The 26948-nt window shown below is 40.9% G+C and overlaps 1 protein-coding gene across 1 annotated transcript; it reads left to right on the forward strand.

Moving 5' to 3' along the window:
- Nucleotides 1-26214, forward strand: EIF4EBP2 (eukaryotic translation initiation factor 4E binding protein 2). Its single transcript, XM_019625259.1, has 3 exons — nucleotides 1-465; nucleotides 18592-18777; nucleotides 19748-26214. Exons 1-3 carry the CDS (start codon nucleotides 321-323, stop codon nucleotides 19777-19779), a joined length of 363 nt encoding a protein of 120 aa, XP_019480804.1. The 5' UTR covers nucleotides 1-320; the 3' UTR covers nucleotides 19780-26214.
- Nucleotides 26215-26948: the final 734 nt, after the last annotated feature.

Here is a 26948-nt window from a genome sequence, read left to right on the forward strand (position 1 = left end):
CCGCCTTCGCCCGCTTCCGGTCGTCGTCGTCGCCGCTGCTGCCGCTGCTGCTGCTGCTACTGAGGCTGCGGGCGGAGGCCGGAGGATCGGGCGGCGGCGGCGGCGGCGGCTGAGAGGGCGGCGGCGGGAGCGGAGCGGGACGAGGGAGTGAGAGGAAGCGAGTGAGGAGCGAGTGGAGCGCGCTCGGCCCCGTCCGACCTTCCGCCCGCCAGAGGAGCCAGAGGAGCCGGAGCAGCCCGAGCCCCCAGCTGCCGTCGCCCCGCCGCCGCCGCCCGCCTGCTCGCCCGCTGGACAAAGCCAGAGAGCCCGCGCCCAGAGCCATGTCCTCGTCCGCCGGCAGCAGCCACCAGCCCAGCCAGAGCCGCGCCATTCCCACCCGCACCGTACCCATCAGCGACGCCGCGCAGCTACCTCATGACTACTGCACCACACCCGGGGGAACGCTCTTCTCCACCACGCCGGGAGGTGAGCGCCCGCCGCGGCCCCGGCACCGTGCGGCCTTCATGCCCGGAGCCTGTAGCCTGCAGCCTCCTTCCTCCTCCGGGTTCCCCCAAGTCTCCCGCCACGGTCCTTTAACTCAGGGCGTGTCCACGCTGGCTGCTTCGGCCAGTTCTCTCCTCACCCCCCCTCCGCCCCCCCCACACGCCCCAACCCGCCCGGCTCCACCAAAGCCCCCGTGGGACTGCTTTCGGGAATCTTAACTTCGCATTCTGTCTTGCCCGCACTCAATTCAGCGCGCGCCCATTCTGGAAACGTGGCTCTCTTGTGGAGAAAAAAAAAAAAAGCCCTGTTCCCTCTTCGTGGCAGGTTTATGCACTCGACCTAGTTTTCTTCCCCTTTCCTCCTCCCAGGCAAATTCGTCTATACTTGTCCTTGAGCTCGCTCTGCGTTACCTCTGCTTCTTGCGTATTGTGCATTTGTGCATATTAACGCTTGATTTTTGGAGCTGTCTCCCAGGCCTTTTTGGAATGGAAGTTGGGGTGAATACTTCGCTCCTGGGACCTTGCGATGACTTGTTTTGCTGCTTTTAGAGCACAAGGAGGAGGCTGGAATGCGGAGTTTGGAAGCCTCGCCTAGCGTTATCCTGCTTTGACAGCATTGTTTACTTTGCTGGACAAGGCCCCAACGGGTGGGGGGAGTCCCCAGGCTGGAGGAGAGGGTGATAAAGTCATGCTCAAGTACTAGCCAAGGGAAAGGAGTGGGGGGTGGCAGAGCGTTGGTAGGCTTTTGGCAGCCTCGTGTTTGGCGATAGATTGAAGAGGCCACTGTCACGGAGGGCACCCTGGTGGGTGGGGTTGGTTGATCCTAAGGAAGGGGCAGTGCAGAGGGAGGTTCCTGGGCATTGCTTTTCACAGAACGACCAGGAACTGTTTACAAGAACGAACACTGGGGGAGAGGTGAAGCCGTTGAATTGGTAGGGAAAAGGGAGCTCAAAGGTTGTGTTTCCCCTGACTGGGCTGTATTCCAAAGGGAGGAGACTGGAAAGCGGTCTTGAGGGACCGTATTGAAGGGAATGGTGCTTCATTTTTAACTCTGGAACTTGGCCTTCTTTTAGTGATGTGGTGGCCTGTCGCTAGAGGGTTGGGACTGTGCTGGCAGCCGCTGCAACCTACTAGATTACTAGCTTCGTTCCTGTGGGCTGGGCTCACCAGTTGTTCCTACAACCAATCCCTTGCAGTTAGATCTGGGCGATCCCTGAATCAGTTGCACAATAACAAGGGACCTTAGAGTAAGAAGACGTCCCTGCCAACAAGGGATAAAAATCTAGGAGAGAGTTCTACAGAGGAAACCAGCCAGGCCACTCTAGGGGAGGGGTTACTGGCTTGGAAGATTTTAAAATGACCCTGGCAGGAGAAGCCCTTAAGATGTATGGAGAGTTGGGTTTAACGAAGATTTAACTGCAGAACAGTGCAGTGTTTTAGTGAGGTGGCTTACCTCCCTGGAGAAACCTCCGTTCTGACTTGATCTTCAAGGCCAGCCCCTAAGCATGCTGAGACCTTGCTGCTTAATCATGAAAGATTTTGGCAGACCAGAATCTGCTTCAGACAGAGTCGTGTTGAACTGACAGCTTTTAAGAAATGGATATTGTTTTCCGAGGTGATGGAAAGGACTTTATAACTTCCAGAATTCTTTGTGGGATTGGTCGGTAAATGCCTGTGCTTCCAGCAGTTCAGAACATACATCATAGTAACAACTGAACTCAACTATTATTTATTTGGGGAAATAACTAAACTTTTAGCTGTATATTAATCATTATTCCCCTGAGGGAAGAGCCACGAGAGCCACTTTTTTGTTTTGCCATATTTCAAACAGCCAAGCTATCATGCTTTTAAAATGAGGGCACAGTCTTTAAGCATTGCTTTAGGGCTAGAAGCCTGTCTCATAGTCTGGATTAGTTCCTAAAATGCTTGGAAAGATTCTGCCAGAAATACTGATTCATTTACCCTTCCTCCCAACACACACACACACACCACTGCTTTCTCAAATATCACTAAACCTGTCTCCAGATAGTTCCCACACACACAGGTTTTTGTTTCAGATTTATTCATTGGGTTGTCAGAAAAATCATGAAGCGTTTTTGCAACGAAAAACAGAGAGAAAATACGTCATGACTTTTCCGACAACCCAGTAAATAAATACTTGTCATCTTAGCTCATCTATTATATTAAGCCTGTATTGATTGGTAGAGCACGTTGTGATCTTTGAATTTTTAGCAGTAAGACTTATTTACATATTGTGTTTAGAGGAGATAGCACTATTGTGATTATATTTAATCACTATTTTATATAGCAATTAACTCTGGTGTTTAGAAGTTCCATACTTATTGATTTATTTTTTTCCAGCTTTGGGAAATTTCTGCCCTCCTGGTTTGTTCATATCTCTTGTTACATTCCTTTCTCTTCCGCATGTAATTTTCCTGGAACCAGGGTAAGATAGTTTGTTGTCAATCTGGTCTCCTCCAGCTACCTGAATTAATGTGGTTCGGTATCTTGAGTGAGCTTTGTGGACCCAGTGCAGTGTTTTTCACAAAATGAGACCCCAGAAAAAATAGGAAATGCAGTCCTTCCTCTGAATGGTCTTAAAATCTTGATAGGTGTTGGGGATGGATAAGATTTGTAATTCTAGAACAAAAAACTTGTATAGAATCAAGTATTAACTTACATATTTCAGACTTGTAAACATTCAAACAAATGAGAGTCAGTAGGCTTGTATTGGAAATCGCTATTTACTGGGAAGGAAGGGGATTAGCTTTTCCTGTCTCAGATTTCTGGAGTGTCATACCCATGTCAGAGCATTCCAGAGTAACAGTTGATGTGCCGAATGCCCCAAGTGATCAGACTGGGCAGGACATTCACAATATAGTGAGCTTAAGACCTTCCCCCCCACTTGAGTCCTTTATTGGGGGTCAGAGGATGCAGCCTACACTTGAAAAGTTTTCTCAAAATGAGAGGGGGTGAAAACACTTGCTGTATGTAACCTCTTGGATTTCTCTTATTGCTTTTCTCATTATTAGGGAAGAGGAAAATTTGTGTTGAATAAATTCAAAGTGCCCCCCCCCCCGTACCACCACCAAAATAAAAAATGCCCTTGGATTTTATTTTGGTTCTTCCTTTGAGAAGCTACTTCTAGTCTCAGTGGAAGGTAAAGTTACTATAGTTGGCTTCACTTTCATAACACTTCGGTTAGCTGAGAGAAACTGAAGCTCAGAGAAATTAAGTAACTTGTTAGTGTTACGCTGCTAATTAATGGCAGTGGGTAACCTCAGATTTGGTGTCCTATCCCTATTCCAGTTTTCTCCTCCACTATCTTAAGATGCTTATTTTACTGGGAAAGGATGCTTGCAGACATTTAAAGAGATGTTTCTACCTCTGGAATGCTAGCTAATGTGATTCTTGCTGCTGTCTCCTGGAAGAGTTGTGCTCTGGGGAATGAGCAGAAACAGAGAGACCTCTTTTGCCTTTTCCTGCATAACAGCCTCATCAGCTGTGGAAAAGTGTGCTGTTGCCGTAACAAGAGCGCCAGAGGGGAGCTAACTATGATATTCTGAAATCTCGTTCATGCCTCTGCACTTCCTCTTGCCAGCTGGAGAGTTGCTGTGATTCGTTTGCTGGGGCAGAATTGCCTGAAGGCCATTGGAAGGGTCTGAAAATAAAGGAGAATTCAGGAAAAGGGGGAAAGAATCTGCTTCGGTTTTTAATAACATAACAGTATTTTTTGGGGGGGGTCCCTGAATTTTAATTTGGTTTCTTTCTTGGGAGAAGTAAACAGAACTCTCTCTGTGTGTAGACATGGGGAAAGAAGGCCAGTTTCTGACTCTCATAAAATTTCTAGTTTGGTGACCTTGGGCTGAGTTTATTCTAGGACAGAAATTTCTGAACCAACAAATGTACCATTTGGCTCTCTAGCTTCAGTGATTAACCAAAAGACTTCATTGTTACATGCGAGAAGTACATGAAAAACATAATGAAAGGTGTTATTTCGCCTTGTGTTAGAAGAAGATGGCGTTTACTTAGAGTAACATAAATTAACGTGTTGTCATTCCATGAGAGATTCAGGTGTAGTCTCATCCTCTACAGCTGCCAGCGTATTTATTAAAGAAGATGTACTTCAGTTTTTATGTTGGGTGCATTTTTGCTGATGAGAGACTGAATTCTGAGTCTGGGAAAGGCAGCAGTTCTCATCCTCAAGGCATATGGCAGTGCTTGATGTGGAAGGGAGCGCCTCTGCCAGCCCTAAATCAGGTACGGTCTGACGAGGTCAGGCAGAACTCTTACAAGTTGGTAATGCAGCACTTGCAGGAGAGACCTGTGCACAGCTCCCTTCAGCTCTCCTGAGGCCTGTTGTATAAAATAGGAAGGATGAAAAGTGATGAATCTGTAAACTGGCATTCCTAGGGTTATTCAGCAAAGATTTTTTTGAGTACTGGGATCTTAGAGACAATTTTATAGGAGGGGTTTTGAATGGTTTGCAGACACTGTCGGCTTGATTACTTGCATGTGTAAAGGTTTGCAGATCAGACAGGTAAAGTTAATGTGGGGGAAGCTAGTTCATCTGGCTGGCAAGAACGAGCCTGAGCAGAATAGCTTGTTGGTGAATGTCAGAACATTTTCTTGACTCCCAAGTCTTTAGATGAATAAATTAATGTTCAAAAGGTTTTTGCTCCATTTATAATAGCACAAAAGTCAGTTGAGACTTGCAGTCATTCAACTTATTGAATAGGTAAGGCCTAGGTTACCATTTTCAAATTCGTTCATCATGGAACTTTGGTTTGTGAAAGCCCTTTAAAACCTGTGTGCTCCTTACCACCCAGCAGCTATCCATCCGATATGTGGCTAGTTTTAAAGGCCCCCTTTACCTGGTTCTCAGGCCACAGCTTGAAGCCAAAAGCTCAGAAACCTATGAGTGTTTACATCTAAATAAATTATCTTTCAGATCTCTAGGACAAATGTCCTGACAAACAGAAACTCTTCATTTTATTGAGTAATTTTGGAAAGTAAAAACCTTAACAAGCAAGGATAAGTTAACTGGAGAATACAATGCAGTTCTTGTAGATTCTTTGGGATTTTCTATATACAAGGTCACATCATCTATGAGCAGACAGTTTTACATCTTCCTTATTAATCTGGGTGCCTTTTATTTCTTTTTCTTGCCTTAACAAGCAAGGATAAGTTAACTGGAGAATACAATGCAGTTCTTGTAGATTCTTTGGGATTTTCTATATACAAGGTCACATCATCTATGAGCAGACAGTTTTACATCTTCCTTATTAATCTGGGTGCCTTTTATTTCTTTTTCTTGCCTAATTTCCCTGGCTAGAACATTTAGTACAGTGTTGAAAAGAGGTGGCAAGCCAGTGAGAACACCACCCTTGACTTGTTCTCAGTATCGGGATAAACATCCAGTCTTTCATCATTGAGTAAGATTTTGGCTGTGGGTTTTTCATAGATGCCCTTTATCAGGTTGAGGAAGTTCTCTTTTATCCTTAGTCTCTTGAGTGTTTTTATCATGAAAAGACATTGGATTTTGTCAAATTCCTTTTCTTTCTTTTTTGCATCTCTTGAGATGATTATGTGATATTTGTTTTTCATTCTATTGATATGATGGTATTACATTAATTGATTTTTGGATGTTGAACCAGCCTCTCATTCCTAGGATAAATCCCACTTGGTTATTGTGTATAATCCTTTTTATATGTTGCTGAATTCGGTTTGCTAATCTTTGGTTGAGGATTTTTGCATATATATTCACGAGGGATATTAGTCTCTATTTTTCTTGTGATGTCTTTGTCTAGTTTTAGTGTCAAGGTTATTATACTACTTCATTTAATGTTAATTTTTTTAGAATTGACTTGTTTATAGCAGGAGTGCTGACTATTAACTGGTGAAAATAGACCATTGCTCTCTAGGTTCTAAGAGGTACTTAATCACAAAGCGTGAGAGGCTTGTAATTCTTCATTTTAAGATGTCATAATCTTTTGGGCCTCGGAGAGAGGAGCTCATCTCATCACCAGAAACTGTTATGTTAGAGTTGGGCTGCTTTTACATTGAAATGAAACCATTCTGTGGTCTGATAAGTTCCTAGAACTATTACGAATAGGCAGCAGGTAAAAACAGTGACCGAGACCAGTGATCTCTAGGTAGGCTTTTCCCTCTTACAAACTTTGTTGATAGAATTCAGGTTCCTTACTGGAAATAAGAATGGAAGGTGCTGATAGATATGCATTGTTTTATTTTTAGTGAACTTGGGAGGAAAGCAAATAATTGGAATGAAAGTCAGGTTTGAATCTGAGTGCTTTCTCCATACCAATAGCAGTGATTCTTTCAGAATTATTAGCACTACAGACAGGCTGAGCCATAACATCTGTGAAATCTAATCCAAAGAACGGATCCAGGATGCAGTCAGCAACCTGGCAGATCCAACGTGCATTTCCTGGAATTAGGGCCTGGCATTCCTTGTGGAGAAAATTTATTTCAAGGTGAATGTTCAGTCCCAAACAGAAGTGGGCATATTTGATATACTTTATTTTGACCCAGATTTTCTGATGGTCAATGCTAGAAAGACTTAACACCAGTTGGCATTTATTTAAGATTAGTTGGTGGCTTCATATACCATTTTGGACTGGGTACTAGCTTAAAATATCATTTGTTTCAACTCATTTTGCAGCATTCAAGAGAACCAGATTTGCTTAGAGGACCTTACTTATTTGTGTTGATCTCTTGACTCCTGTGTCACTATGTAATCTTTCACCAAAAACAAACAAAAAACATTAACTTCTCTGGATAATAGTGTCTTCATCTGTAAAATGACAGGCTTCCTACATGCAGATGCTAAAGTCCTCTTCTAACATTGGACCTTCTGAATAGGACTTAATAGTTATCAACTTCCCCTTCAGCCTAGGTGTGTGTTCTGTTGTAGCAGTGTCTTCAAGGATTGGGCAGGGGGCCATCCTTTGACCTTAATATCTTAGAAATCTTTGGTCCCAGTTACTGAGACTTGGAGTTAGTCAGAGGACAATAGGATTAGCTGTACACAAACCTCAGATGTCTTTCTTTTGCCATAATAATTTAGTCAGATTAAGTTATTAGATCCTGAGGCTCCAGGTGTGCCTTTTGTTGATGTGAAAATTATCCCTGTCTTGGTTTGATTAGCACTTCAGGGATTTGATAGTTGCATACACTGAACATGGCTTGACCACTGACCTCCTCCTCCCTGGAAGATATACTGAGTTAGGTGGTTTTTATAAGTCCTTCTGTATTTTCACTTTTTTTTTTCTACACCAAATGCAGTGCGAGTATGAGAGACTATGCAGAATAGTAAGAAATAAATAATAAAAGGCAACAAGAGTCTTAAGGTATTACTGGCAAAAGCGGTGTATGTGCAGTTTTAGAAAGATGAAGGAGTGTGTTACCAAAAAGAAAAGAGAAAAACAAAACAAAAAACTAAGAGGGACGGGTTTCATGGTGAACTCAATGGAAAATATAGCATTTCAGAGAATTTTAGTTCAGATGAGGTTGACAAGACCCATAAAATGGTAAGAGGCGGTCTCTGCCAGAGCAGCACGTGGCGTTATGGAGCAGGAGCTTGACTGCACTGGGTTGGTAAATGGAATAGGGATGACTTCTCTGTCTCAACAAATACCAAGAAAGAAATGCATGCAGATTCAGACAGATAACCAAATATATATAATAGTTAGTAATGGTTTGATGCAATTAGGATTAAAAGATAGGTTCTTAAAAGCAGATATGAAGTTCTTATTTGGGGGGTTCGTTTATTTTAAAAACCACAAGTGGGTGGACTACATAGGTTAACTCCAGGCAAGGTTTCCTCCTCCTGTATTTTCACTTCTTTTCCCTTGTTGGGGGTGAGGGAAGGAAAGAGAACGACCTCTTTTCTGAGTGCATTAGAAGTGCTTTGTTGCTTGTTCGTCTTGAATTTATTTCTGATCTCTTGGTGGCCCTTACATGAGGCATCGATGGAGAATTATCAAGAATCCCTAATGGAACACTGAGGTTATTTGTGCCAAGTGCTTTGTTTCTTCTTAAATTCAATTTCTAGGTTTGAAGGATACCTTTCTTCCTCATGGTCCCAGCTGCCTTAGCAGTGTCAGCCTGTTATGCATGAATATTTATATTTACAAATACTTTGGAGTCATCTTTTTTTTCAGTTCCTTATAATGAGTTTTGTTTTGGGATTTTTGTGGTTTTTTTACACTCTTGATCTTTTTTTTTAAATTGAGAGGAGGGCTTTAAACAATGGAAATTTATTCTCTTAAATTTCAGGAGGCTACAAGTCTGAAATCAAGTACCTTTTTTATTGTGGTAAAATATGCATAACAAAATTTACCATTTTAACCATTTTTAAGTGTACAGTTCCATGATATTAAATATATTCACATTGTTTTGCAACCACCATCCATCTCCAGGACTTTTTCCATCTTCCCAAACTGAAACTTCATATCCATTAAACAATAACTCCTTATCACACCTACCCACTCCCAGCCCCTGGCAGCCACCATTCTACTATGTCTGAATTTGACTACCCTAGGTACCTCATGTAAGTGGAATATTCATTATTTGTCCTTTTGTGACTGACTTGTTTGGCTTAGCATAATGTCTTCAAGATTCATGCAATCATCCTTTTCTTTTTCTTTCACATATATATTTTTATACCTATGAAAGTAAGGTTTGAAAGTGATAGTGTTATGCTAATAAGAAAAAGCAACATTTTCATTCCCCATTTCCTCTCATCTCCATTTCCACTCCCTGTAGAAGCCACCTTAAACTCTTAGCTTTTTCTTCTAGTATTTAGCTCAGGGTTTCTAAATAGTATGATTTAATGCTGTTTCTCAGTTTTAAACCAATATTAATGTGTTTCCTCCTATGGAAAATGAGGACTTGGCTGCTATATACACCCTTCTCTCTCTCTCTACCTCTCTCTCTACCTCTCTCTCTCTCTACCTTTCTCTCTACTTCCCAACCTTCTAATTTAATTTTTAACCCATTTTGGTTAAATTAAAGTTATTAAATTTAGGTAAATATTAAACACAGATGTGGCTGACACCATTGGTTTCCAGCCCAATAGCCATTCCCTCTTCTATGCTACCCGTCTTCCTCATTTTTTTTTTTAAGTGGCAGTGTGCCAAGCCCCATGATATATACTCTGTGGCTACTCCAGTGTCCATTCTGATGGACATTTGACCCAGTTCTGGCCAAATGAGATGTAGGGGGAAATTAGCTAAGGGTTTTCTGAGAAAGATTTTCCTCTTCCATGAAGAAAGTCCCCTGAGGGAAGCCCTGTTTGACTCCAGACTTTTCCCTTCCTGCGACACCATTGTGTGAGGGTATAAGTCCATCTCAGCCTTTTTCAAGTGTTTTGTCACCATCTTATTCGAGCTGTGCAATTTGGGCACGAAACATGCAATTTGTTCATGTTTCTGTCCTGAGTTACCGAAATGCATGAGTGGGGTCTTACTTCTGATTCTGGAAGCAGCCTTAGTTAAATAGAATTTTATGACAGGGACTCTGTGAAAGTGGAGTTAACTATTGCCCTGTCAGTTAATTAACCATGTTACAGTGGACTTGCTCTAGGTGGTTTTATTTCAAGTTATAAATTTCTTAAGTGTGTATAGCTTAATGCATGGATTAATTATCATTTAAACTAAGCTACTTGGCCTTGAAAGAGGACCTTCGGCTAGAATGACCTTGTTTCTGTACTATCTTGGCAAGCATACTTTTGGGCCTCATTCATTGGCCTTGTTCCCTGGCATTTGAAAATAACTAGTTTTCAGAAGAAGCTTTTTTTCCTCTTCTCTATTCTTCATCAAAGGGACTTGGTTTTAGTCTCATATTTACTAGTCATGTGAGCATCAAGAAAGTGCTAGGTCAAGGAATTAGATTTATCCTACCATCTGGTCACCAGGGGATGAAGAAATCTATAAATATCTAATGGTAACCCTAGATTTTGAAGTTCCTATTTGTCTTGAAGTCCAAACATGAAGACTAAAGTAATATATGCACGTTTTTAAAACAAAATAGAAAAAGAAAAATTGAATAGAAACACGTAAAATGCCAAGAGACAGCTGATTTTAATTATTGGTGTTACCACTGTTGCTGTAATATATGTACACCACCATGTCTTGATTTCTTAACATTAGATAATACTATTGACTCCTTATTATGAAAGATGAGAAACCTAGGACACTTCCATTACTTTCTGTCTCTCACTTCCCCTCCCCTCTCAATTTACTAATTTCTGTAAATTTTGTTATCATTTTTTTATTCTTCTGGATAGTTAACCTTTAAAACCCAAATAATATAGTTAAACCCCTATGTTTCAATTTGTCATCTTTAGCTTGCCACTGTATAAGATTATATTATCCACTTGTCCTTCCTCTACTTCTCTGATAATGGTCACCCTTTCATTATTTTTACAATGCCAGGGTTGGTAACATTTACACAGTCTCCCTTAACTATATAATTCTTCACTTTTATTATGGTTTGATTGTAAAAATTGAAAATGAGTAAGTCGCATCTAGTATGAAGTGTTTTTTATAACTTTTCAATATAAAACCAAGGGGTATGATTATTTTCATAGAGAAGTGGAAGACTCATTGGAATGAAAAAGTTTTCATTGTCAAGGTCTAATAGATTCTTTTTTTTTTTAACATTTCAACAATTGATCAAAATCATGCTCCATTTTAACACTATTATTTGCAAGCTGTGGTTTTCTTGGGTGGTCTTTTGTTTTCCTTCTTCGGGAATTGAAGCTTCACTTGTTTCTAGTTAGTTGTGGATGCATTGGTTGACGTTAAGTTGGGAGGACATAAACGTGAGGCAGTTGGGATGAAATGTGAATTTCTAAGAAGTTCTTGCTTCAGAAAATATATGTCTATGTATACACATATATAAGAGACCTTGAGTAATTTAGGTTTTTAAATTTTTTGCCTTGGAAGTCATATAATTTCAAGGTAAACACAATATTCAGCAAAGGAAATAAAGGGTTTTTTTCCTGGTATTTTATTCATAGTTGAGTCTTAATGTTTTTCAATGAATAGTTTTGGTTTTTTGAGTATCATATGTTTCTGAATTACAGCATAGAATCCTTAGTCACTAACAAGCTGATTTCCCCCTTTTTTTGCTATATGATGTCACGTCCAGCGTGGCAAGGGCATACAGGTTTCTCTTAAGGGGCGACGCAGATTGAATAAGAGCAAGAGACAAAAGTAAGATTAAGAGCGAGACCAAGGGACTCAGCCAGAGAAGACTAAGTGAGCCCAGAATCGGTCAGCGCATAGCTTTTATTGAGAAATTTGAAAAGAAGTGAAACTGTTTTACTGCTGTCAATCAATTTGTAACCCGTGACTTATGTGTGCCTTAAGACCTTTTCCATTAGCATTCCCTTTGTGTTCCAACACATCCTGTGCCTTCACACTTCCTCCACATAGCCCCAAGACACTGTTACTGTGTCCTCCCAGGGGAGATAACTATTATCATTCCAATAGGTCCCAGTCACCTGAGACACTCCCCGAGAGAGCTTTACAGATATCATTCCATCCAGCCTCAGTTTTCCAAGACACTCTCTCGACTAATGGGTCAGAGGCTAATGTAGGGGGGTGGTAACGGAATTGGCTATAATGCAACAATATATCAGCTACAATTAATTATTTTTAGCTTGCAGTGATCTAAAATTCAAACACTCAAAATACTATGCTTTTTGTATTCACATTTCCCTGACTATCTTTGATAACATTAACAGCATCAGTTAAGACTCTAGTTCTTCAGGATGTTTTCTCTTCTGAATCGTTTACTTTTTTGCATTCAAAACCAAATGTACCTTGTGAATCGAATAAAAAAACTGTTAGTAGTAATAAATGAATTTAGCAAGGTTGCAGGATACAAGATTGGTATACAAAAAGCAATTAATATTTCTGAAAACTTGGAATGAACAATCCAAAAATGAAATCAAGAAAACAATTCTGTTTATAATAGCATAAAAGTAATGAAACACATAGGAATAAATTTAACAAAAAATCCACAAAACTTAAACTGTGGAAACTATAAAACATTGTTGAAAGAAATTAAAGACGACCTGAATAAATAATAGACATTCCACGTTAATAGATTAGGAGACTTAATATTGTTAGTATGGCAAAACTCCCCCAAATTTATCTGTATATTTAGCACAATCCCCATTAAAATCACTCTGGCTTTTTTGCAGAAGTTGACAAACTGACCCTAAAATTTATATGGAACCTTAAGATATCTAAAATAACCCAAATTATCTTAAAAGGAAAAACAAAGTTGGAAGACTCACACTTACTTATTCCAAATGTATTACAAATCAAGACAATGTGGTACTGCCATAAGGATAGACATATAGATGAATGGAAGTCCAAAAATAAATCATGACAATTAAATGGGGGAAAAGTAGTCTTTTCAACAAATAATGCTGGTGCAACTGGATAGCCACATGTAAAAACTGAAGTTGTACCCCATGGCTCAGACCTAAATGTGACAGCTAAAACTATAAAACTCTTAGAAGAAAACATAGGAAAAAATTTTTATGACCTTGGTTAGGCAATAATTTCTTAAATGTCACACCAAAATCACAAGCAACAAAAGAAAGACATAAATTGGACTTAAATCAAAATTAAAAACTGTGTGCTTCAAAGAATACTGTCACAGAAGTGAAAAGGCAATCCAAAGAATAGGAGAAAATACTTGCAATCATATATGAATAAGGGACTTGTAGTCATAACATATAAACAACTTTTATAGCTCTGTGGTAAAAAGACAACCCATTAAAAAATGGGCAAAGGCTCTAAATAGACATTTCTCCAAAGAAGATATAAAGTGGAATGGCCAGCAGGCATATGAAATGATGCTCAACACTTCTAGCCATCAGGGAAATGCAAATTAAAATTAAACCACCAGGAGACAGCACTTCCCACCCACTAAGAATAAAAAAGATAAGCGTTAGCTACAATCTATATGAATATACAATCTATATGAATGAATCTATATGAACTGGTAGGAATATAAAATGGTGCAACCACTTTGGAAAACAGTCTGGTAGTTCTTCATAGTTTAAACAGTTACCATATGATCCATCAATTCTACTCTTAGGTATATGCCAAAGAGAAATTAAAACATGTACACAAAAACTTGCAGCATTATTCAAAGTGGAAACAACTCAGATTTCTTGTCTATCTACTGATTAATTGATAAAATGTGATATATGCATACAATGCAATATTACTTGGCAATAAAAAAGAAATGAAATACCGATAAATGCTAAATATGAATGAACCTTGAAAACATTATGCAAGTGAAAGAGGCTGTCATAAAAGACCATGTATTATAGGATTCCATTTATATGAAATGTCTCTATGGGCAAATCTATAGAGACAGAAAACAGATTAGTGGTTACCTAGGGCTGGAAGAGGTTGTAGGAAAGTGGACAGGGGCTCCTAAATGTGTGTGGGTCATCTTTTGAAGATGATCACATTGTTCTAAAATTGATTGTGGTGATGGTTGCACAACTGTGAATATACTAGAAACTATTGAATTACACACTTTGAATGAAAATTATATGTGAATTATATCTCAATAAAACTGTAAATGTATTTTATCACCTGCAAAGTCAGTTCTTCAGTTTCTCTTATATCTCATAACATTTAGGTAGAACCTCTACTACTTATTTCCTTGTTTCAGTTATAATTCTTTAATGTATATGTTATTGCTAATATATAATTTAGAAATAGAAAGCTTATTTGTATCTTTTTTTTCTCCACCATCTCATCCCTTGTTTTCATCAAGTTTTCAAGCTTGATGTATTGCAGAAATGAGAATAATCTTGTTCTGACTTGCAAGTTGAATGGTAGCAAGAACATCTCACAGTGAGATCTCATCCTTCTGAAAGTTAGCAGCAAACAGCAAAAGTGGGGGTGACACAACAGATGTGCAAAGTCCGTCCACTAAAGCTCCTTCCCTTTGTTCATTGGAAAGCCATCAGGCCCCTTCTCAGCCTATTTGCTCTTATTTTACATAGCATTCTAATAAGCACATCACTGATTTCCAAACCCAACAGGTTAGAAGCATCAAGTTTGAATGGTATTGAGGTGTATGTATATAGACAGAATTGTGCCCTCCCCATTAATATATTGAAACCCTAACCCCCAATGTGGTATTTGGAGATGGGGCCTTTGGGAAGTACCATATTTTGCTATGTATAATGTGCACCCACGTTTTTGGCCCAAACTTTCAGGGGAAAAAATTTTTCGTTTTAATTTTTTAATTCAGATTTTTATTTGTTTTTTATTTAGATACTTGTTTTTTATATTATAAAGGAATTTTAGCATTTATTTATTTTTGCACTTTTAACTCATAAGCATAAATAAAAGAATTAAAAACATTTATATACATACGGAATCAGTACTGCCCATGTATAATGTATATCCTTATTTTTCCCTCAGAAACTTGGGCAAAAAAATGCACATTATACACGGCAAAATACAGTAGTTAGATTTAGATGAGGTCATGAAGGTGGGGCCCTCATGATGGGATTAGTGCCCCTATAAGATGAGAGGCTGGAGAGCTGGCTCCCCCTTATCCATGTGAGGACACAATCGGTAGGCAGCTATGCCTAGGAGAGAGCGCTCACCAGAAATAGCCCATGCTGACATCTTGTCCTTGGACTCCTCAAGAACTGGGTGAATACGTTTTTCTTTAAGTCACCCAGTCTGTAATATTTTGCTAAGGCAGCCCAAGCTGACTCAGACTTGTGAAAAGGCACCCGTTAGCCTAACTGACGAAAGAGATAACTATGGAGGGAGGAGCAGTTCTGTACAGTGTAAGGAAAATAAAGAGCATCAGTTGAATAGTCCCTGTGACTTCCCAGGTCACAACATAGTATAATAAATGATTTTCATACTAATGACCCTGATTCATCAAGAAAGGATTGAATTATTTTCTGTTTAAGGTAGTAAAAATTTTAAATAGGTATTAGAAAAAATTCCGTCCAAAATAATTCAAATTGTTCACTTTTTGAAAATTGAACTAAATTTTCTACTATCCAAAATGACATAATTTCCAGTTGCCTTTCTGAGTTGTAACTATAGCCCTTATTTTACAAAGCAGAGAGTAAAGGTAAATTTCTAGTTTCCTTGTCCTAAAATTATATTTGAAACAGAATATAAGACTTGTGTCTTCTTTAAACCAGGAACGAATGATTTCCAACTTTTCCAAGTGTTCTCTATGGGTTGGAGGGGAGACATGCAAAACTGTTCTTCTAAGATTAGGATCATGGTCCCATCACAAGTGGTCTGTGGGACTTTGTGCCTACATGCTTCTAACAGTAAAAATAGGAAGCTAATTCTAGCCCACTCTAAAAGGACGAAAAGACTTCCTTTGTAAAGTTTTTGGCTTTTGCCTATTTCATTTAGCCTCATAGGTGAAAGAAACACCATTTACCATAGAGCTTTTAACCTGGTTTCTGCCATACTATCCTTTAGAGATTGTCTTATCTACCAGCAACCTCTTTTTATTACCAGTAGTTTGTAATGCCTCTTTTACTATTTTGAAATGAATTTCTTAGATTATATAACCTACCTGTTATATAATTTTAAAAACTACATTTCTCTGTCAGTAAGAAGAACTATAAAGATTAAGTCATTTATAAAATACGTAAGTACTCAGGCCTTGCCAAACTAGAAGACTAAAACTCAAAAACCCCCTCCACCTCTTCCCCCACCCGCCTTGAAAAGCGGTCCTTTAGGGAAAATGTTTGGTCGTCTCTGTTGTATAAAGTGCTTGTCATACCGTCTGCTGTTCACCCTGTTACTTATATATAAGTAACATACCTTTCCACTCTTCAGACAACTCACTCCCACTCTTGGAGATTATAGTGACTGTGAGGTGGAACAGAAAGAGGGCTGGACTGGGAGTCAGTCAGGAAACCACAGGGCTAGTTCCGATTGTGCCTCTGGTTAGTTCTGTGACCTTATTATGTCACTTTTCTGGGTCTCAGCATCCATCAAAGTGATTTCTGTAGCCCCTTCCATCACTCTCTTACTAATTCTTTCATATTTTGTCTATTCTCAAGTTAGTGTTACTAGGGTTTTGGAAGAAGGATGAAATTGGGTTCTTTCTTAACTTTAATGAACACAAGAATAGTCTGGGGGACTTAAAAAAGACGGATTTCCAGGTTCCAATCTCAAGGATTCAAATTCAGTTGGAATATTTTTTAACAAGTATCCCAGATGATTCTGATCATCTGGAAAAATACTGTCTTAGTAGGTTCCAAATATGGCACAGTGTTTTCCGTAGTAGTTTATTATGGAGGGTCTGAGAGCCAGATATTTTTTACTTCTTATAACTATAAATATGATTGTGCATGCAGTATAGTTGTACAAGAACTAGATAATAAAAAAAAGTTAATATCTTTTGAAATTGGCTTGAAAGCCTTAAAGGTTTTGTTTTGAAATGACTTAATGTGTTTATAGATTCCCATCTGAGAACATGCTTCCGTCCTGAGACACTTAGTCATTCTTTCCTGTGACAGATTTTGTAGTATTATTGAGAACAGTATATTGAGTACTTAATTCTGATTTTTAAAGCAAGGGGGGTGGAGGGTAGGGGATCCAGGGTAGTCCCTTGGCCATTTTCTCACCTAGAAAGGCACTAGTTGGACTGTTTTCCATTTAGTCAAAAGGAAATTACTATCATTTGCATTGAAGAGCCATGGTACCACTGCAGATATTAATCCCAAGAAAACTATTGCGTTTATAACTCATTTCCCAAATATTCATCTTAATGTCGATATTATTTCGATTAAATGTTCATTTCCTTCCTTGCTGGAGAAGATTCCAAAATTTCTATTCCTCCTGCAGTAAATGCCTTGTTTTTTTCCGCTTGTTTCCTCACATTTCAAATAGATTAGTTAACTGTTGTATTTGTTCTTCTGTTTCCTGGGATATAGCTATCTATCACATGCCGTTTGAGGAAATCTACCTAAACCAGATTCTCCTTATTATAACATGACAGTTTCATTTCTTTTCACTTGGGAATCTGAAAGCATTGACCAGCAGGTACTAGTAGTATTTACATTCTGCCTCTTTAAGCTGAGTAACTTTGTACTCAGCTTTATTTTCATATACTGTTACCTTTCACTTGGATGCCTAAAACCTTAAAGCAGGTTTTTCTTCCTGGGTTTAATCCTGGTATGAGCAAGGTGCCTGCACATGGTTATTCCTCTTCACCTCACCCATTCAGCAGACATCACTACATTGTCACCACATCCTTTCGCCTGAGCCTGCTGTACTTAGAATCAGCAGTAGAGCTCCAATATATTAGGCCAACATCAGGCATCTAAATTGTCATTTAGTTGTAGCCATTAGTATCTTGGGAAGACCATGACAGTAGAAATGGATAGCAGCAGCTTTTCTTAACTGTTTATCAGGTAAAGTGCACTCTTCAGAACTATTGTAAAACACTTTGGCAGCACTTACTGATAAGCAGATTGTTTTATAAAACAGAGGCGGGCTTCTACCACAGCTCTGTCTGGAGAGAAGGTCTGTCTCAGTGACTCTTTGGAAAGCCTCTAACCTGTAGGTGGCTACCTATCTAATGGCTGTTTTTTCACATACTTGTTTATAACTTCATTTAAAACTGTTTAGAGGACCTTAATAATTAGAACCTGTATCAGATATAAATAAGCCATGGCCCTGGCATAAGGAACTCAGAGCCTTTAGAGAGAGGCAAATAAATAAACAAGAGCCCTGTAGTAGTATGTATTGAGTAAGATGGGGGGAAAGAATGTTTTTTAAGAAAAGGCTTCATAAAGGAAGCGATATTGGAGCTGAGGCTTGGAGGATGAGCAGGAGTTTCCCCAGCAGAGGAGAAGGAAAAGGCATTCCACATGCTGAAGAGCCTGGTCCCAGGCAGGGAGGTTAGAGTTTTCCCTTTTTAGCTTTAATTGTAAAATCCTTAAGGGCTAGTAGGATTAGATGGCATTTAAAATAAATTCCTGGGCAGCATTATATGTTGATAGCCCCTTAATGTGTTTTAAACTCTTTCCAACCATGTTTTCCAGGAACCCGAATCATTTATGATCGAAAGTTTCTGTTGGATCGTCGCAATTCCCCCATGGCTCAGACCCCGCCCTGCCATCTGCCCAATATCCCAGGAGTCACCAGTCCTGGCACCTTAATCGAAGACTCCAAAGTAGAAGTAAACAATTTGAACAACTTGAACAATCACGACAGGAAGCATGCAGTTGGTAAGAGAATACTAGTATTGGGGACCCAGAGGGTGGCCCTGGGAATTTGAAGGTCAACCTGCTGCTGAAGGTTGAAAAATGTTGATGGCTTCAGTTATAACTGACATTCAGTTAGTTATATGTCTCTGAGGGTCCCAACTCCCTCCACCCTCTCACCAAGGTTTACTGTAATGTTCTGGAATCCTAAGTTCTAAATCATGACGATGTCTAATCTAGTGGGTACGGGGGCGGAAATCCAAAATCAGGGAATGGTAAATCCCAAAGTTGATTCCTTGAACCTGGGCTTTATTGGACTAGGGGAAACACACACACATACACACACATACATACACAAAACAATTTAATAGCCTTCATTTCCATCCTTTTTATGGTGTGGAGAAAAGCAATATGGGTTTTTTCCCCCATTTTCTAGGACTGCCTTTAATATTTTAATGAGCTCCCCCTATACACACACACTCAGTAAGGATTCGTCTGTCTCTGGAAGCAGAGGAGGGAGGTGGAAATGGCCAGCTCCTGAAGTACACCTCTGGTTGCACTCCGCGACCCCTGTAATGACCCCTGTACGTGAGCCAGCATTCGGCCTCCCCAGATTCCAAATGAGCTTTTAATGGACAAGGTGTCGTTCAGAGCAGGGCCAAAGTTCAGAGCCTCCAGAAGAGTATGCCCACGTGATAGATGGCCAGGAGCACCCCAGAAGCTCCTGTTTGGTCAACCTGTGGACAAAGGGACACTGGGAAAGTTTTCACTTATATCCTTTTCCCAAATGCTCTTCCCCATAGGTGATTTGACTGCCATTCTTTTTTAACCCCCAGATTAAAAAGACCAGCCAAAGCAAAGCAGAATAGTTACTTTAAGGCAGCAGAGAATGGGACAGTATGAATTATTTTTTGACCGTTGTGGAGAAGGAATGACAAAGTCGTTTTCCTTTTCTGATCTGTGTTAAACTTTTCACCTTTTTCATTCTAACTAGGGGATGATGCTCAGTTTGAGATGGACATCTGACTGTCCTGCACGGATCAGAGCAGCAGCAACACTGCTACCTGTGTGTACCTGATTTGGCCAATAAGATCAACAGTGAAAGCACAGAAGAGGCAGTACCAGCAGTCCCCATTCACTCTCCGCCTCCTCCTCTTCCTCTGGGTGCCAAATGATGCGAAGATGGGCTACATCTGACCGTTCCCTCCCCCTGTTTCCTGTTCTACTTCCCACTTAGATTTGATTGAAGGCCCATGGCATATTTTTGTAGAACTAAGCAGCCCACAAAGGTAAACAGTTGAATTCTGGCTTCGTAGTCCTTTTGCTATTGAGAAACAACCCTCCAAAAAAAAAAAGTTTTTGTTTTCGTTTTTTAATCCCAAATCAAATATCAACCTACCAGAAACTTCCCGGCTGGAAAGTCTGGGGAAGTGGTACAGAAGTTTGATGGCTTCAGCATTGTTCATGCTCTCACCCTGTGTCTCTCCTCCCTGTCTCCCACTCATGGTTCAGTGCATCAGGAGTCTGGGTTTGGGGGGTCTTCAAAACCATCAAAGGAAAATAAATGAGAGCTGCTTTCCCTTTTACCCTGAGGCGTTTGTCCTTGGGGACAGCACAGTTTTTACAACTCTGGAAGCACTACCCTGTGACACTGTTTTGAGGCCCACTTCCTCTCCATCCTCTGGGAGAATGTCTCCTGTCTTTGGTATTATAATTCATTTTCCCATTCTTTTACTTAGCACATTTGTGCAAAAATGTTTAAACTCTACATAAGAAGGGAGTCATCAGTAGCCAGCCATTCTTTCCTCCCTTTCTTCCATTGCTTCCTGCTTGCATTGTGTTGCTTGCAGCCCTCCAGTACTCTGAGCATCCAGGTGATTTCACTGCTCCCAGAGTAGGTCCATATCAAGTGATAGAGGCCCTTCGAATGAGGCCTGATCATCGTATTCTTCAGATGATGCCTAGGAATGACCTTGGGAGAGCATTGAGCCATTTGAGTACCCGGTCTCAGTGGTCATTGTTTTTCAGTCCAATGAGCATGGTGATATTTGTTGTCTCAGATAGCAGTTTTTTATATTTTTAGAGTTTAAAGTTGACTTTCAGAATGCTCTTAGAAAAGAACTAAATTTTTTTCCTTTGTGGGCCTGCTTTGTTTGGCTGCTGACCTAGATAAGCATGGGTTTAAAAATGTGTTCCTCCTCATTTTCTTGCCTTTCCCATGTACTCTGAATTTTCCCTTTCTTTCCTTCCCTTCGTCCCTCATTTCCTCCATGTCGCTCTCCTTCCTTTTTCTCTGCCAGGCCATTTTTCAAATATACATCAAAGATACCTCAAGTGTTGGTATCTGATAATATCTGTCACTCCTCTTGTCTGAGGAGTGACCTTTTATTTTTAAGATGACTACAGACCTATTTTTAGATATGTTTTCAGTACAATTTTGAACAGCAACTTTTTAATCACACATCTTCCAGTGCTAGGAAGGTGAGAGAAATGTCCATAGGCGAGCCTGCTGTTCCATGTCACCATCGTTTGTCTCCCGTGGTCCCTTATGAGCTCTTTCCTTCTCCCTCTAGTTTTGGGTGTGCGTGTTTGGCGTTTGTAGTGGGTGGTTTGTAAAATGACCATTCTGCCTTGCCGTGGGTTGTTCCTGAAAGCCTTCTCTTGCCTTGCCCTTTGCTCTGTCATTCCCCCTCCTCCCCAACTGCTCTCCTGACTGTTGACTGGCACAGTAATCCCGGAAGAGTGACTCCCCTCCAGAAAGACTAATGCCTCTGCCCCCACATAGAAAGACAAGTAAAGCAGCCACTGGTGGTGTCCTAGGAATTTCTGGTTGGATTTGGTGCCCTGAACCCTCTTACTGAGAAATCACATCCCAGGGTGAGAGTAACAGGCCAACTGGCTAAGAAAGAAAGCTGTGTGTTTTTTTTTTTTTGAACTATGAAAAGACCCTGTTTGTGAATACATTTTAGACAGAAGAGAGAAAAGATGTCTGAGGGACTTGGTTCTGTTTTCTGCTACAAAATGTGAATAGTTCAAAGAGGGAAACCTTTTGTGATGGGTAATGTCTCTCAGGAATAAGCTGGACCTCCACAAAGTTTTGGGGATGCTTTCAATCTCAAAAATCGATGATCAGAAAAGTTTGTTTTGTTTGTTTGATGTATCCCTGTTCTGATTTTAATTAAACTCCAAATTTTGGTTTACATTCTCTTGGAAAAACTCAAGTTGCACTGTAATTTGCATAAGAAGCTTGCTCAGGACATTTGTCCCCTGGGAGCTTGATTCTTTGGGAATGAAGTTTTTCATTCTTCATACTCTGGCCTTAGCATCCTGTTTCGGAATCTGACTCCAACTACAGCTAGTGAGTCTGTCAGGGAGCAGAAGAGTGCCCCCTGCTTTATCTTGATTGTTGCACATGAAAACTCAGGTTCCTCACCCAACAGTGGGGAATGGATTTAAAACATGCCAACATGAGTAGTATTAAGATGCCATTTTCCCCTTTTTTTGCCATCTTGGGGAATCTCTGCATGTGGCCCTCTAATCAGAAGCCATGTTTCTAGTGTTTCTTGGGAGTATCAGCTGTATAACAGAGCAGTTGCCCAATCCCTTAGCCTTCTCTGCAAGGACCTCCTTACTGCCTAGTGCAGTTCTTTCTTGGGGGCCACTGCTACTAGAGATACCTTGACCTTCTTAAATCGGCATTTTGAAGATAATTTCACAAGGCAACAGATCAATTCCAACAAATGACACCCTTTGGGCCATGCTTCATAGAATCATTTACAGGGCAAGCCATAATCCAGTAGGTGGTTTACTTCTGGATGTTTGGAAGGCAACTTATGGAAGACCTAAATGAATTACTTATCCTGGTCTTTTCTTGGGGAGGGAATACCCTTCAGGTACCATTTAAATGAGATGGTTCTTAAAATCTTAGTGATCTTTTGTACTTTTATTTTTATGAGGAACCCATGCTTCTGTACTCCTGGGACAGTCCATCTTAATGGGAAATGACCTCTCCCTCCAAATTCCAGCAGGAGACATGCATTGTCGTGGTTCTGCCTTCTTTACAGTGTGGTTCATTGAGTTTACCACTTCCTCATATCCTGTTTAAATAGCTCTCAAGATCTTAAGAGTAGGTACTGGGCTTCCAAACCAAGAGTTTTGCCTTTCCACCTGTATTACCTATTGCTGTGTAACAAACCACCCCCAAACTTTAAAGAGCAAACATCATCTGGTAGTTTCTGTGGGTTAGGAATTTGGAAGCAGTTTAGCATTGGGGTTCTGGCACAAGGTCTCAGGAAGTTACAGTCAAGATGTCGGCAGAGTCTGCAGCCTTCTGGGCCTGGAGAATCCACTTCGAAGCTCTCTTTCTGTGGCTGTTGGCAGGATGCCTCAGTTTCTCCCCATGTGGGTCTCTATAGGGCAGCATGTGTGTCTACACACTAGGGCAGCTGGCTTCTCCGATTGAGTGATGGGGGTCGAGTGGGGGAGGCATCTACAGTGCCTTTTATGACAGTCTTTGAAAGCACACACGGTCACTTCTTCCTTCTGTTTTTTAGAAGCAAGCCACTAAGCCCAGCCTACTCTCAAGGGGAGAATTACACCCCATCTACTGAATGGAACAGTATCAAAGAATTTGTAGATACAGCTTAAAACCACCTCACCCATAACAGGATGAAACCAGACCACTGGGGGCGAGGGGAGATAGGGTGAGTTTAAATTAGATGATAGGCTGAGAGATTTTGTTGCTCTGAAAACCGTTTTTTAGAACCTGCGTTCTTTATATACCTGCTGATTTTTAGAGGGGTGGTGAGAAATGGCAGTTTCCAGGAGACCATAATACCTATACATGTGCCTGACTACCAGCAGCCTATGGATGCTGCTTTGCACGTCTTAGGTTTGGTGTCTCTAAGATTCAATACCACTTACTTGCTATCTCCCTTAGCCAAAAATTGACAAAGAGAATTGGATCCTAGCTGAGCGATTAAAGCTGACTTCAGGGTTGTCCGGCAAAGGAAGCAAACATGAATTAGATGATGGGTTACTGAGCTGAAGAAAAACCAACAGTTCAGATTCAGGGTGGAATAGATGATAGCATCTGGAAGCCAGAGTTGATGCTTGGCAGCTGCTCTCCAGCTGCACCAGCTGAAACAGATGTGGGCCTGATCTCACCCAAGAAGCCATTGTCGAAGTAGGGAACATCTGGGAATTAGAAATGTTTGTGCTTGATTGTTCCTTCAAGTCCAGTGTGCAGGTTAACTGCATGCCCACCTAGTCCCTGGGCTTCCTGATGGAGATGGTTCTTAAAGAGAACAAGTCCTGTCTTCACCCTTGAGAGAAACTTAGATGAGCCTTGTCAGTTCAACACTTTTCTCAGTGATTGTCTACTGTGTGTTTGTGACAGCCATGCCCAACCAAGTTTTTAGAGATTTCAGACATCTCAAAGATGTAAATTCTCATCTGGGTTTACACTCTGCCTCTTCCCAACATTTTCTGATCTATAGCCCTCCTATAGAGTGGACTTGAATAAAAAGCATTGCTGCTAAGGCAACTATAAGAAAAAAGTACTTCTTCCAGCAGTAAGGAACTCATATTTAAAGCACCTTCAAATGAATTTTGCTTTTCCTTCTGATTTTAAGGTGGAGTTGACATAGCTGGTGTTTTATTTTTGCTATTTGGGTTACCAGCTCTGGGATTCTCAGACCTTCCCTTCCCAGTTCAAATCTTTCCACTAGAATGCAGCCTGCTAGATGTGTGGGTCTCACCCCAGAGTCCATCGGTCAGCCAGTACATACTGAGTGCCTGCTTGGAATCAAGGCCACTGGTGTAAGGGGCTCATCGTGTAGGCAGCAATATCCCAGAAACGCAGTCTTTTTCCAGTCTCCCCATCTTGGATCCTCAGGCATCAGGCACCTTGGCTGCTTGAGCCCGGGCCTCGGCCCTCTGCGTTCCCCTATAAAGAGGAGGCCCAGTGCCTTTATCTGGGTCAGAACTTCCTTGGCACGTTTCTGGACTATGTGCATATGGGCGGCTATTTATCTACGAAACCCAATCACTTACCCAGCCATGACATCTGGGAGGGGGTATTGTTTAAAGAAGCATTGTTTCTTTGGGAAGGCAGTTTCTGTCTGGACTTTGAGGTGGGTGGAGTTACCACAAATACAGCTCTCCCTCCCAATTTCTTTACCTCTCAGCTTTTAATAAAAGATGAAAGCAGATTTTGAAGCACATGAGTCACAATTTTTTAGAATGCTTATACCCCAGGGACATTTACTATCCTAGTAATTATTTTCCAGTTTAGTATTGGAGTTTCCTTGAGGCTAGCTAGCTCACAGAAATTTTCTACTGAAGACTCAGGATGGTTGATAAATACTTCTTCAAACAGTCATTCATGTCACCTTTTCCACACTCTGGAATTTGTTTATTTCTCTGGGCTGGCCCTAAAAGTTGATACCATACCTTTTGGCAAAGCTTAGATGTAGGTGAAGTCTTTCAAGTCTCTGTTCGGATGGTGTGTGGCTTCTCTTGGCTTAACCTCTGCCTGCAGCCCTGACAGACTATATTGTATGGATGCCCAGTGGGAAATATTACCTAGACAAAACACATTTCCGGAGGTATTTAAACTCTCACTCTACCACGTTTCTAGGAGTGGGAGGCTGGCCCAGATGCTGCAATGCTTGATAGTCACTTGGCGACGCTGAAATTTTCAAAGGGAGTTCTTGCCGGTGCTTAAGACCAGAATTCCTGGACACTTCAAACTTAGAGAATTCCATGAATCTAGCATAGAATATCCATTCTTGCCCCATTGTAATCCTCTTTGTCTTGAAAAAAAACAACACAGCCCAGGCCAAGGGTGATTTTTACTTGAAACCAGGAGAGTGGAGGAGGAACGCTAGTGATAAGGGGCACGTGGTGCCGGGAGCCGTCCTGTTCCCGCCGTCTGTATCCGAGCCGCCGAGGACTGTGAGCCTGTGCCTTGCTTTCACCTGCGGATGGAGCCCATCTCTCCACCTCGGTGAGGAGACCCTCTGCTACCTGCGGATAAACTTAAGGTGGTTTGGAGAGCCCAGAGGACATGCACATATTCATGTGTCCATTTTAAGCATCTTTAAAATATTTTATATATTAAAAAAAAAATACCCTTCCCTGTCTTAGTGCCACCAGTGGCCCAATTCTGTCCATTCTGAATGGAAAAGCGGACACTGCCATTTTTTTCTTTGATCTTCCTTTTGTTCCCTTTGATGTGGTTGTCCCCTGACCTCTCCCGTCTATTTCACTGTTGTGGATGGATAGCTGAGAGCACCATGCAGTCTTAAGGCGGTCCTGTGTGATTCCGTGATTTTTTTGTTTTGTTTTGTGTTTTTGTAATTGCCCTTCCAAACCAGCAGGTGTTTGGAAATTAGGGGGAAAAATATTCTCACCAATGGTTGCTGTTACAGTTAAGTCAATAAAGATCTTGAATATCAACTTGGTGTTCTATTTATTTTTTAAAAATTTCAGGTGAAATCCTGTTCATTTCACATTGGGGAGTCCTGGCTGGTGAGGGAAATGGGTAAAGGCATTTAGCCACTTCATGTGTTGGTTCGTCTCAACACTTAGCACTTTATCCACCTGGCCCTGTACATGCAAGGAGGTGATATGTCCCGTCCCTCAGGAGCTTGGAAGTGAACGTGTACATGCTGGCGCTGGATGTACCCAAGAAGGCCCTCTAGGTACCAGCCTTGTAGCCCAAACAGCTTCTTCAGGAGCACTTGTTAGAAACCCATCATATTTAATGTCTTAAATGAGGCTGGGCTGCATGAGCATCCAATGCCTGCTATTAATCCAGTGAGGTTTATACGTTAGTACTGAGAACAAGAATTCTATCCCTTTGTGTTTTTTATGTAAACACAGGCCCTCAGAAGAAAACTGCTTGAGATGTGTTCCGGTCAAGACAGCCTGGAGGCTTAGGGCACATGCTTTGGAGTAAGGCTGGATTCCAGCTGTGCTGCCAGTTTCCTTCTCTACAATGGTTAAGATAAGAAATAAGTCTTTCCTAGGGCATTGGGAGGCTCAGTCAGGTAAGATCATGGGAAAAACATGGTACCTGGTACATTGAGTTCAATAAAGGACTCAAGCAAAGCTTAGCTGGCATGACAACCAGAAGCTGGTAGCTGGGTCTCCTTTTCCCCAGAGTGCAGGTTTGGGAGTGGAGCTGTCTT

The sequence above is a fragment of the Hipposideros armiger genome, unplaced genomic scaffold, assembly GCF_001890085.2.
Source record: "Hipposideros armiger isolate ML-2016 unplaced genomic scaffold, ASM189008v1 scaffold_15, whole genome shotgun sequence".
Lineage (NCBI taxonomy): Eukaryota > Metazoa > Chordata > Mammalia > Chiroptera > Hipposideridae > Hipposideros > Hipposideros armiger.